The sequence below is a fragment of the Adelges cooleyi genome, unplaced genomic scaffold (assembly GCF_023614345.1).
Source record: "Adelges cooleyi isolate 19-005CV unplaced genomic scaffold, UGA_ACOO_1.1 ACOO_flye_CR_arks_rails_tigmint_CR_PRNA_651, whole genome shotgun sequence".
Classification (NCBI taxonomy): domain Eukaryota; kingdom Metazoa; phylum Arthropoda; class Insecta; order Hemiptera; family Adelgidae; genus Adelges; species Adelges cooleyi.
Window position 1 is genome coordinate 3,012,064 of NW_026096352.1, and position 13,054 is coordinate 3,025,117.

Genomic DNA, 13,054 nt, shown 5'->3' on the forward strand with positions numbered 1-13,054 from the left:
TACGCGCCGCCGGTAATTAAAAATATTTCCCTTGAAGGAAAAACATATCTCTTATCAGCCAATTGTCTTATTATCTTCTCTCTACTCGACCCCTTATCCCTTTCCGCCCTCCACTCTTAACCTTCCCCTACCCTCCCCGTCCTGTCAAATATTTAGGTTAAAATAGATTAGGTCAAACTCATGATGCAATTATTGTCTACAGCCATAAGACATTCATATCAATAAAATAAAAATTATAACGATAGTCAACAAAGTGCACAGTAAAAGGAACTTGTGTGTGTGTTCGGCACCCCTAGTTTCGAAAGTAGAACAGTAGCAATTATCTACGTTACATATTATATCAATGTATACAAGAGCTAACATTTTATTATACTATCGGTGTTCAAGCAACCCCTCTTTTTTACGCCCACGACTAAACGAGTAAAAATATACTCGCCACAACCCACAACCACCGTGTATGACGGCCAAATAGCTTTTTATAAGTATTATATTCATCCTATGTTATATAATTGGCTTCGTGTGTGTACATCACAAAATCTCCTTAATCTTGTTGAAGTGAAAATTTATTTATCAAATTACACAATTAGATATCAAATGTATTATATATTTTTTTAGTGGTTAACGATTATTTTTAAATACATTTTTAAAATAAAAAGACATGTGCGATAAAACGCTTTAATATTATTGAAATTATAATATTATGCTAGCTAATGTGATGTAGTAAACTACAATTTATAATTTAAAATCATATGTTAAGATACTTATATATATATATATATATATAACTAGAATAAACAAACGTAATATACTATATACATGTTACAAAGTACAACAATAATATTACAATCACTGTATATACTATACTCGTATATTAATTCTGAAATAAAGAAAATACAACTTAAAATATTCTTCATACAAAAATTAAATCTATACTCTCTGACATAAGCATACTACTAGCATACAACTAATTACACAACACTCATATATATTTAATAGAAATAGGTGTTTCTTAAAAACCTATAATTCATGGATACACAATTTCTATAAAGGAAAAATAATTTGATCAACATAAAATCTAAAAACTAACTAAGTTAAAATTTATTTCCAATGTGTACTTAAAATCAATTAAACTTAATTATTTAAGAAAAAACCCACTTAATTTAATTGCACAACAAAATCAGTCTTATATAATGCAAATAGCATGCGTAATTGATTGTAACTATTTATATAAGATGGATACAGTTGTATAAATGTAAGTAATTACAATAACTTACTTAATTAATTTAATCTTGTATAATTAAAGAATATCTATAAAATAAAAAATTTAGTTTAAATATTCTAATTATGTTAATTTTAATTAAAATTTTATTTTGGTAAACTCGTAAATTAATTTCTAATTACACAAAATGATCTCAAACGCGTGTAAAATACTTAAGTAAATCATTAAAAATACAATTAATAGCATTTAACAGGAATTCATTTTATGTGTTTGATAATAAAATGTAATTTAGCAAAGAAATACCGAGTACACAATAATTAGTTGTACACATCTAAAAAAAGTATAAAATATAACATTATATTATTAATACCAGAAATTATAATCCTAAAATTAATTTTAAATGAATATTATTTTTTTAATACAAAATACAATAAAAAGTTAAAAAGGATATTACAAAATGAAAATCAAAAACGATAACATTGTAACATTTACTTGTGTTCTAAAGACGGCAATTATAAATAATAATGGTTTTCACAGATTAACCAATACAATAAATCACTGGTGTCAATCTTTGGTCTATCATTTTACATGGACTTGTATAAGAAATGTTAAAAAGTTTATTCACAATTAATCTTCAATATTAAACCCGATAAATCCATTTACATAACTCTACATGCTTATATAATATAACTATAACTAAAGGGCAAGCTTTAATAATTACAACAAAGTATCTACAGTTATAGTACCCAAGGTTAGGTTAGGCAACTTATAAGTTGCTCATTATAATATAATATAATTACAATGATAATACATGATAAGTAAGCTTTAGGTATGAACATCCTACCTATTTACATTCTTTAAACCAGAGTCGCTGTTCTAGTCTGAGGAGTAGCGTCGTCTTGGTACCAAGATAACATTTCGTTAGCAAACACGCTGTCGTCCAAAACTCCATTATTAGGTTCAAAATTATCCATAGGACAAACAGTTTCTTCCATCAATGACATAGTTCTAAAAAAAACAATTATATACAGTTAAAACACTTAATGGATTTGTTGAATACTTGATATGGGCTCAAAATGACTAACTGAAAATTAAAAACTAAATTAAGAGCTTGCTAAATGATCGGTTTACTAATGATTTAAGTGATAATCATATTTAGTTACTAATCGCCTAGTTTCTAATATAGTTCTTACAAAATAGTGTGTTATTAAAACAAATTGTATATTTACTGGTTTGCCAGAGGTTGGCAATTAAGCGGTTTAAGAGGCTGATATATTCCTTTGTTCTGTAAAGGTGGAGGGGGAGGAGGCGGTGGCATAGCAGGTTCAGCAACATTAGGAGTCTGAGATACATCTGAAGAAGTGCTATTGGAATTGCCAGATGTTTTTCTATATCTTGTACTGTATTTATAGAAATCTGACATTTCAAACGGTTTAGTCACTTCACGATACGGTTGCCACTTCCCGACTTGGACTACTGTATGATTTTTAGGAGACTCGAATGGTACCTAATTAAATAACAATTGATTAACTGAAAATTATCATATGAAATTAAATGTCAAATTTTATTTACAGTATCAAACTGATTGACTTGTGTATCAAACGTTGAGGACTTCACTTCAAGTTGTTGAGTTATTACTGGGGGTGTAGCCATTTTCCTTGGAGGAGGTGGCAATTCATGCTTTGCTGGTGGTGGTATTGAATCCACACTACTGCTGTCAAGTGAAGTTTCGAGCCATTTCTTTTCCGATACTTTTCTGTTATCTGGAGGGGTAACCTCGGGTAACACCTTTTCCGATTGTGGTTGATTCTCATTTTTAATGTTTCCCAAAGAGTGTGTTCTCATTAAACTATTTTCTGGGTATGTTTGATTGGGTAATAATATTGTACTTGTAAAATGTTGCGAGTTTGAATATCGTGGCATTGATAGCACATTGCTGTCAACGTGATCAACACTACTGTTACTTCGTGAACTAGAACTTCTTGTGTGTCTTCTATCCAAACTGCCAAATCTTAATGCAAAAAAGTATAAAAACAATTATTATAACAAAAAGAAACTCATTACTCTTGTTATCAATTACACTAACCTGTCTCTATATTTTGAAGTAAAATCTTGTTCAGGCATTTTACATGGCATGTCGTGGATGGTTGATACGTGAGCAGAATTGTTATTATAAATTACACCATTGTCTTTTGGATAATTCCCTAAAAATGTTTGAATACAAAATTATTTTTATCATATTTGATATTATAGTCAACAGCTGATATTTAAAGATATTACCATGGTCTTTATCCATACTAATAGTAGATCTTGGTAATAATATAGGTTGAATACTAGATGTTGTGATGGGTTCGTGCGAATTCCATGTGTTATGTATACCATTTCCAATTCTAAAATATTGAAAAAGTTTTATATTATACTAATATTAAATATTGAGATTAACTACAAAACATTTCAGCAAAATGCATTATTTTATATATATAAATACATATACATGCATATTTAATAAAACTATTATACAACAAATAATCAATAATAAACTGCTCATATACAAATTTAAGTACTTATAAAAATGCATACACTTTGTTTAAAAAATTAAAACATGCAACATCATAATTTCATAGCTGTAATTTTTCAAACTATTAAAATTAAAAGAATATGCTAACTCTTTATACTTTAATAACATGTTATTAGTAGGTTTATTTAAAAAAAAAAAAAATGACAATAGTTTACTAATAAAATGTGAAAGAATCCGGTATTATTGTGGATTACATAATATTACCATCAACTAGTAGCTGAACGGGCCTTGAAGGCCAACGCTGCTATCATGAGATGGTTTCTTGATGAGTTTGCTATCCGGGACGGGTCGTAAGTCCGTCGCGGGAGAGAGGAATGACAGTTCCTTTTCACCAAGCGATTGCTCGCCTGGCAAACAGAGCGCCCGTGACCGAGTGTCGAACAGTGAGAGCTAATACACTGCCTCCTTACCCACTCGGCCACTCCTCCTCACATATTATTATAAAATGTATTATTATTATTATTATTACTTAATTTACCTTGGATCATGTGAATTTCTTTGACTTGGAAATTTATTGTAACTGTGAGACTGCCTTAAATTAGGTTTGTGAGATAACATTTTTATGGACTGAACATTGGGGTCCTTAGGCACAACAAAATTACCATCAGATACACTATGATTGTTTGTAAAATCTAGTTCAAAAACACACACAACACAAACTATAATTATACATTACAAAACAAATCACAATGGTTTTCTGTATCTAAAGCATTAATGTGTTTAATATTAAATACAAAAAATAGCAAATTTAAAAAAAAACTTATATTCTGTTATTTAACTTGATATTTTTAAAGAGACTTGGGAGTGAGATTACAGCGAATGTTGTAACAAATAAAGTAAGTAACTAAAATACATTTTTGAACAGTAGCTTTGAGTAGGTATCATAATTTTAAGTGATACAAATTTTAATAATTTAACAACCCCTAGCTCCAAAACTTCTTTTTATTCTTCTTAAGTTATAGACTTTAATAATATTGTTTTTCTTGATAACGTTTCACTCACAACTATTATTTTACAAAGCTTTAGTTTATGTATCTATAGGTTTAGCGTCTATGATTTGAATGTAATGTCAAAATTATAGCTATAGCTTTTAATTTAAAATAGAAATGTTTATTATAAAATTAAGATAAAAAATATATAAATATAACTAGCATTCACTAATAATAATAAAAATTGCAAAAAAACATATAACACAGTAAAAGCACTCTAAATATGACTTTAAACAAAAAATGAATAACACTTTAAATTAATTTACATGCATTTAAAATTATATGTACTAATAAAGTAGATAATTAAGAAACGTAGAATAAAACAATGTAGTATATAAAAGATTATTTTAAAAGAAAATTATTTTTTTCCAATTACAATACATTTTAAAAATTTTATTTAATTTATTTTCATAAATCGAAGTTTATTTTGTGAATTTTGTGAAAAAATTGTTATCACTCGATACAGTATTTACCATAACGTAAATTTGATTTAAAAATTAATAATAAAAATACTATTATTTAAAAAATATGTATATATATACTAGCGTGACACAAAACCAAAAACAATGAAAACCACTTGAATTTTACTTTATGCAATTTTAAAAAACAAACATTCCATTTCATAGAAAAGTTAAACTAAAGAATTTTTACTATTTTATTTTAGATATTATTTTTGAAAATGAATAGTCGTTTTGATTTCTAAGGCAATTATACTTTTTTTATTATGACAACTCAATTAATTCATTAAACGAAAACTATATTTAGTAAAATAATACCTGGTATATAACTGCTCTCTGGACGAGGTTTCTTTTTTACTTTTTGATTATGACATAAATTAATTCTCATCTCAAGTTCTGTTAATCTCTGCTGACTTTGCTGGTACATCATGCGATGTTTACGTCTAACCGATTTGTTAGCCGTCTCATCATTAGCTAACCCCAAGGCCGCTTCTGCAATGCCTTTTTGAATTTTGAACTCAAGTTCAAGCGATGCCAACGTCTCTTCCTAAATATGAGCATAAATATATTGTAAGTACACAAACATGTGTCAATAACTTAATGACTGTACGGGCAACAACTCACATCTTTAAATTTTAATTTGTTTATCAAATTTTCAGGATAAGTAAATGAAGTGCCAATGCGTCTACGAAACGTAGGTGGCGTTTCCCCAGGATCCAAGGGGATTTCCGGGGGTAGAGTGCCTGTCAACTCTGCCTCTTGTATACATAACCGCTTGAGTTCACGGTTTTTCTCGATGATTTTGGCTTCCAGAGCCTTGCGTCTCAACTGCAGACTAGCAACCATTGTTTTATCTTGATCAGAAGGTTGTTCTACAACATGTATGTCAAAAACGAATGATCACAACGGTTTTACCACAATACCACCGAACACTACTTCATCAACTGGGCGTCGTACACACTTTTTTTTTTGTGTACTGAATTTTTTGGTACTCACCCATAACTTTCAGAATACATGGCGAAATCCTCAGTATATTAATAATATGATCATAAAACAATCAAGTAGGTGGGTACACTCACAACTGGAACTCGGCTGTTGGGTCACGATAATTCGGATTCCGTCACCAACAATAACAATTGAACGAGGAAAAACGGTTCGCGGATATTACATTATTTACATAGCGATGTAAACAATAGGCATAGCTGAAATTCAATGCCATGTCTTATCATCGGTTTCCGATTGCTTAGCTAAAAAATATAATATGCGTCCGTCCAATAGGCGATTTCGACGACGCAACGCCTAAAACGAAACAGCGCAACGTTTCGTTCAGATGCGCTGTCGTTGAAACTGTACCTCCAGTACTTTCATGGAAGAAAAATTTAATTCATGGATTGACATGTATATTTCAATAAGCGAGGCAAATACAATTCTGTAATAATATAATACATTACAGCGTTGATTTTTTTTATAGTGATTAGCACAATATACGATTTATAATAATTATTGTACCTTACTCATTTTACTATTAAAAATTATACATTGTTGTAATAACTAATATTTTTAATTTTTATGTAGTACATAAAATGGTCGTTTATAATCTCATTTTTTTTTTAAATATGTATTTATGTGTTATTATACATTGTTCAGGCTAGACGTAACATACATTTTCACAAGACCCCTCTTGTAAAAAATCTCACTGTCTTTGTTAAAACTACTTTAAGCACCCATGCGAAACTGAGATGATATTGCTTTTAGTAGAAACTTTTTACAAAAATGGGTTTTTATTTATTTACTTTTGTGCGCCGACTCACGATATCTATTAAACCGCAAAACCGATTTCTTTATGTGGCAACTCTATGGATCATAAATCGTACCTGAATGATATACTATGGCCCAACATTTTAATCTTAACATTCTCATCTCCGCTACACTTATTCTCTGTTCAGTTTTCTTATCTACTGCCCAACATTCCGACCCATACAACATTTCTGGTCTCACTACCGACCTATACAATTCATCTTTCAATCTCATAGGCATCCTCCTGTCACACAAAATACCCGACACACTCCTCCACTTCATCTATCCACAATTCGTTCTTTTTTTCACGTCCTCCTCGTACCTACCATTTTTTTGTACCACCGGTCCTAAGTACATATACCTACTCTCTTTCCTCCATATTAAACAATCTATTTGTAATCTATTCCATCCACTCTTGTAAATTATATAATGTTCTTCTCTCTTCCTATAAAAAATATTCGCAACTGCCAACTCTATCGCTGCGTAAGATCAAGTACTATCTCGCCCATATCGTTTCTCTCTCCATAACAATAACCTCTGTGTATTATTATTATTTATTTTAGTATAATACTATAATCTATAAAATATAAATTGCTCCCAAAAATAGTTTTACTTAAAAAAACGCTGGTTTATAAAGCATTTTTTCTCGTGTTTCTTTTACTTTCATGATTTTGTGATACGATTTCAAAAAAACTCATTACTTAATATTTAGCTATCACAACAATATTATCTCAAACCGCAATTTAAGAAAATTCTTAAATCCATTGTCTGGCCGTTCTATAAAAACCAGAATAAAAACTGAAAATTAACTTGAATTTTTTCTGTATTATCAGAAAACGAAAATAACTTATGTTTATCATAATAATAAATACCTAGCAAGTGCTTTAATTGTATTAAAAATTAAAGAAAAATCGTATACCTTCTTCGTGTATTCAACCCATAGGTTGGTTTACAGTTGTATACATCCGACCTCTCCATTCGTCTTCAGCACCACATTTCCATAGCGTCCAATGCTTTCTCCTCCCTTTGTTATAATCCATGTTTCATATCCATAGGTAATAATGCTCCAAATGTATGTTTTTATCAGCCTTATTTTCACTGTCTTATTAATTTTCTTCGTTATGAGAAATTTGATTTTATCGCTAAATGCTGTTTTGCTTGATAACTAACTTTAAAATAAATAAAATCAATAGAAACAAACCGGTAAATTTAATCGTTTATTTAAAAAATAGTATGTACATACATTTTTTCATAACTGAAACTCGAGGATAAGATTCAAAACAATGTGTGTTAAAATATGATAGGTATATTTTTGTTGTTTAGAGTGTATTTTCTTCTAATAATCAGACTGGTGATGGATACATGTTTCTCAATTGTGAATTGATCTTTATTACTATTTACTTTTTCAGTAATTCTTCTTAGAACATTTTTCTGATGTCCGACTCTATTTGTTTCATGTGGAGTTATCTTGATCTCCCCTTCCCTGGATTCCCATTAATAACCTCTATTACCCATTTGTTACTGGTCCTTATCAAATGTCCTAAACAGAGGATATAAGGGTTGTTTATTTAGGATACATGAAGCGAATTTGTATTTTAAAACCAATTAAATTTTACATCGTTGTATAAAATACTAGCAAGTAAAGTATGACCTGGACGTAGCATAAACAAGATGTCCTACAAAAATTTACTAATATCTACTAGGAAAACGAGATTTTATAATTTGGTTTTTCACAATAATAGATAATTGTATATATTATTTTTTAAAATTACAATATATATATATATATTTTTTTTTTTAATGTATGAAAAACATTGTATTAGTGAAGTTTTCCGTTTTTGAGAGGGTGAAGATTGAACATTACATTTATACATTTTCATCCCAAAAGTACTTTTTGGCTACCAATTCTGATCGATTAGATTATGATGTATGAGACCAGTTGGCAGTGAGACTATTTTAGAAATATCGTACTAACCGAAAAAATATAACGTTGTAAAATTAATATCTCAGTTTCGCATCAAATCTCAAAACTGTGCATGATGTTGAAGTACTGAAATAAAACTGTATATCAGGTTTAATTTGAATTCTTCATAAGTTATGTAATATACTTCTTTTTTTCACCCATCTTAGTTCAACTATTAACTAGTTATAGACTATTTAGATTAAACCGACACCGACCTTTGCGCGGTGGTTTTAACTAAGGGTAGATTATAGTTGTTTGTATTATATTATTTTATTTATTTTTGAGCGGATGCCGGGTGGCGAAGGCCGGGTTAAGGGTTGACATAAGCGACAAAAAAGAAAATGCTGGCTCAGCTATAAAAGCGGATTTTACCGGGCTCAGTTATCGCTAATGTGTGTATCGATAATATATTTAATATACACCGCACACACGCCTATTACACAGATATTACATACATGAACTCAGATGTGATGTGTGTGTGTGTTTTACCAGCTTTTCGAGTTCTCTTGTTAAAAATGTCATCTTGGCCATTTTCCTTCCATTTGTCTCTCGCTCACCCGTTCCTTTCCTCTCCTTCGATACCTTTAAACCCATCCCACGAGGGCATAATGGCATTATATAGAATATGAAGGGCACAGGGGGAAAAAGGTAGTAGTCACATTATGAAAATTTTAGAGTAAAGCAAAAACAAAGTTCGCGAATTACTCTCCCTCTTACATAAGAACAAAAAAAACACATTAAATGCTACTCTAATAATAATTTATTTAAACAATCTATTGACATAAAAAAAAATTAATGGCATAAATTGAAAAAAACTATTTGAAAAAAAAATTGTCATAATGTGTTTACTACCGTTTTCCCCTGTGCCCTTCATATATATTTAAGTATACATCTATGTATAACGTAAAACATACATGGCATTGTGATCAGCAGCTCTCTAGCCATTATTAATAAATCGACAATGTCGACGTCCCCTATATGTATTTATAATATGTATACATAACATAAATCAAGCTATTTCGTTTTCGAATTATCAAGATATCAAACAGAATAATATTTATTGTAAGGGGTCTAATACCACGAAAATAGGAAATATCTTCCCCTAACTCTAAAATCAAAATCTAATACATGTACAAAAAAAAATTTTATATTTTACTATCGATTTGAAACATCCTAAGTAGTTGTTGTTCTTAGAGGTTAAAGTACGCTGTTTCAATTTGTCACATTATAGACAGTATGGACAAGCAGTAAACGCCAAATTTAAAAAATGTAAGTTTATTCATAAACCGGGTAGTAACTGGATAATTACATGTTTTGTTTTTCTAAGGTGAAACGCAGTAAGTCCATTGAAATATCTTTAAGAATGATTATAAAATGTGACTTGACAAAAATATTGTCAAATACTAGGAACAAACACAGTAGCTTGTCCAAAAGAATAAAGCAGTATGCACAACGATGATGCATATTTTCTTAGTAAACTGATTTTCCAATTCATATACTGAGGATTTACCTTGTAGTTTTAGCTAAAATAACTTTACTGTATGTACACTATTCATGTACCAACACTTTATTGAGATATCAGAGTACTAACTAAAACCATTACGTTTTGATATTTTTGTTATCAGTTAGTACTAACAAAGAATACAAAATTAAACACCAAAAATTGACAGAACATGATCTTTATGTAAAGTTGATTTTTCTTGTAATACACTAACCGTACTAAGAAACATGTAACGTCTACTTAAAAATGAAAAAAGTAAAAATAATAGACGAAGTACAAAACAAAACTTTCAAAAATATTTTCTTCCTACTCAAAATATAAATAATTAAAAACAAAATATATTTTTACGACTTTTGAAAGACATTGTTTATTCCCAATTTAAACAACACAGGGTATGCGACAAGGCCACTACTTGTGTTCAAGTGCGCATACCTCTTAAAGTTTAACACTGAAGCTTTATTACATAGCTCATTTCAAAGCTGACAAAAAAATGTGTTAAAACCCTAATTGTACAGGTTTTAAATATGATTCAAAACCTTGGCTCTCTGGATAATATGCTGCATAAAAAAATAAGACACAGGTAAAAAACAAGAAAATGAGCATGGTTCTAGAATATTTTTACCAACCATAATTATCTTAAGACATTTTCAAGGGTTAATTGATAATTGGAAATTTCTCACAAAACAGAAACAAAAAGTGTTTTTTTCATAAAAGATTTTTTTGGGAAATTCCACGTTACGGTTTATTTTTATTTTCGACAGAAATTTTACAAATAAACCCAAAAACTCTGTTCTTAAGGCATCTTATACAGAATCATTCTGTTGACCGCGACATTTTTTTCTGGTACACCCTGCATAATATTATGTGTACAGAATATATTTCTCAATAAACAAACGATTTTCGGTTGTCGTTCTCATTATATTGTGGTGGTTGTAAAAATACGTTCTCTACTACGACTTCTCGCCATCAATATTGTGTAATACTGTAACGAGGCGACGGCTCATGTGCGGGCATTGCATTTTGATCACAAAAAAAAAGGACCCGAAGAGGAGACGGAAAAATGTAGAAAAACCACACACACGTAGGTATGAACAAACGGTAGTTTTTTGCCCATACGTCCAATTAAATTTGTTTACCGACCTAAGCCCGTCAAACTGGCTCGTTTTAATGGCCAACCATTGTTATCGCACGATAATGGGACGAAAGTAGAAAAACTTTAAACCTAATCCGAAAGAAAGTTTTTCCGTAACAATAATATCACTACAAGGTGGGCTCGATACAATATTCGATTTTCCAAAAAATAATTTTAGTATAATTGTTTTTCAACAGTAGCGCTGTAACGATACACAACGTCTTGTTCAACCCGTTTGATAACTTTGAACCGCATTAACTTTTTGTCGTTTTATACACGCTTTGCTACTTATCTACAGGTATGGCATAAAACTAACGAGCTATAACCTGTACACATAGTAAATAAGAAACAATTTATTTGCTGTATTCGATTAAATTCGGAATTCTAGAAAACACAACTAAAACTTGTTGGGCATTTTTTTCATTCAACTTTAAAATTAGTCGTACATGATGTACGATTGTAGATGATATACTGCTATTTAAAAAAAATTTAATTTGTCAATCATATCCCCACGGATACATAATATAATAAACTAGATTACTAACTGTACATGCAGCCAATAGAGAAAATTGAAGTTGCCATTTTCCGCCATCTTTGTGGGAATTAGGACATTATCATATTAACAATGGCGCAAATAAAATACTATAAACACAGATATATATAATAAACTAGATTGCTAAGTAGCGATAAGAATTGAAACCGACGGTCCGCCATTCTGGTGGGATTTATGTGTGTAATCAATGCATATAATATAAATATCTGTATACATTATTATATCAATATTATATATAAATATATATATATGTGATTGTTATAAACATATATTATTCTCGCGTGATAAGGTTCCCACCAAGATGGCCGAAAGTGGCTGCTTCAATCTTCTCTATTGGTGGCATGTACAGTTAGCAATCTAGTTTAAAATATATATCTATGACTATAAATGACAATACCGGAGGATCAATGTTAATTTGTATTGACTCAGAAATTTCCCCCTCCCCTCCCAATAACAGTGTTTCCCAAATCAAGGAATCAAAATAGCATTATTCTGAATTGATGTCTACACTGAAAATTTTACATTGGTTTATCAAATTTAAATCATTATCATACGTAATATGCATTCGGTATATTTCTTAAAATATATGGCCACACTGATATTGGGGGGAAATGTTTGCGGCGGCGCAAACAAGCATTGGCGGATACTGGGGAGTGGGGTTTGAATGAGTTTTCAGTTCTATTGGGTGCCTATGTACAAAATAGATCAACAATGAAACAAGCTTAAAGCTAAACTGTTAGCTTTCAATTGTCATTTGGTGGTTCATGGTTAAATTTGTATTTTTAATTGTGTAATGTCGGATAGTATGGAAAAAATGTGTGTTTGTGGCAAAAATCGTGGACATTTAAATTGTACAAATTGGCA

The 13,054-nt window shown here is 30.1% G+C and overlaps 1 protein-coding gene across 1 annotated transcript; it reads right to left on the minus strand.

Moving 5' to 3' along the window:
• Window positions 1-1,577: 1,577 nt before the first annotated feature.
• LOC126844333 (FERM domain-containing protein 4B) lies at window positions 1,578-6,483 on the minus strand. The gene is made up of 9 exons (XM_050582460.1): window positions 6,241-6,483; window positions 5,869-6,116; window positions 5,563-5,791; window positions 4,276-4,429; window positions 3,500-3,609; window positions 3,306-3,423; window positions 2,792-3,230; window positions 2,449-2,726; window positions 1,578-2,227 (listed from the first exon to the last, which is right to left on the minus strand). Exons 1-9 carry the CDS (start codon window positions 6,242-6,244, stop codon window positions 2,077-2,079), a joined length of 1,731 nt encoding a protein of 576 aa, XP_050438417.1. The 5' UTR covers window positions 6,245-6,483; the 3' UTR covers window positions 1,578-2,076.
• Window positions 6,484-13,054: the final 6,571 nt, after the last annotated feature.

Excerpts from the sequence above, each read along its gene's own strand:
- LOC126844333 (XM_050582460.1), bottom strand. Across the intron at positions 4,430-5,562 it reads AGAGAGCAGTTATATACCAG|ATTTTACAAACAATCATAGT; the intron begins GTATTATTTTAC and ends TTTTTGAACTAG. Across the intron at positions 2,727-2,791 it reads AAGTCAATCAGTTTGATACT|GTACCATTCGAGTCTCCTAA; the intron begins GTAAATAAAATT and ends TTATTTAATTAG.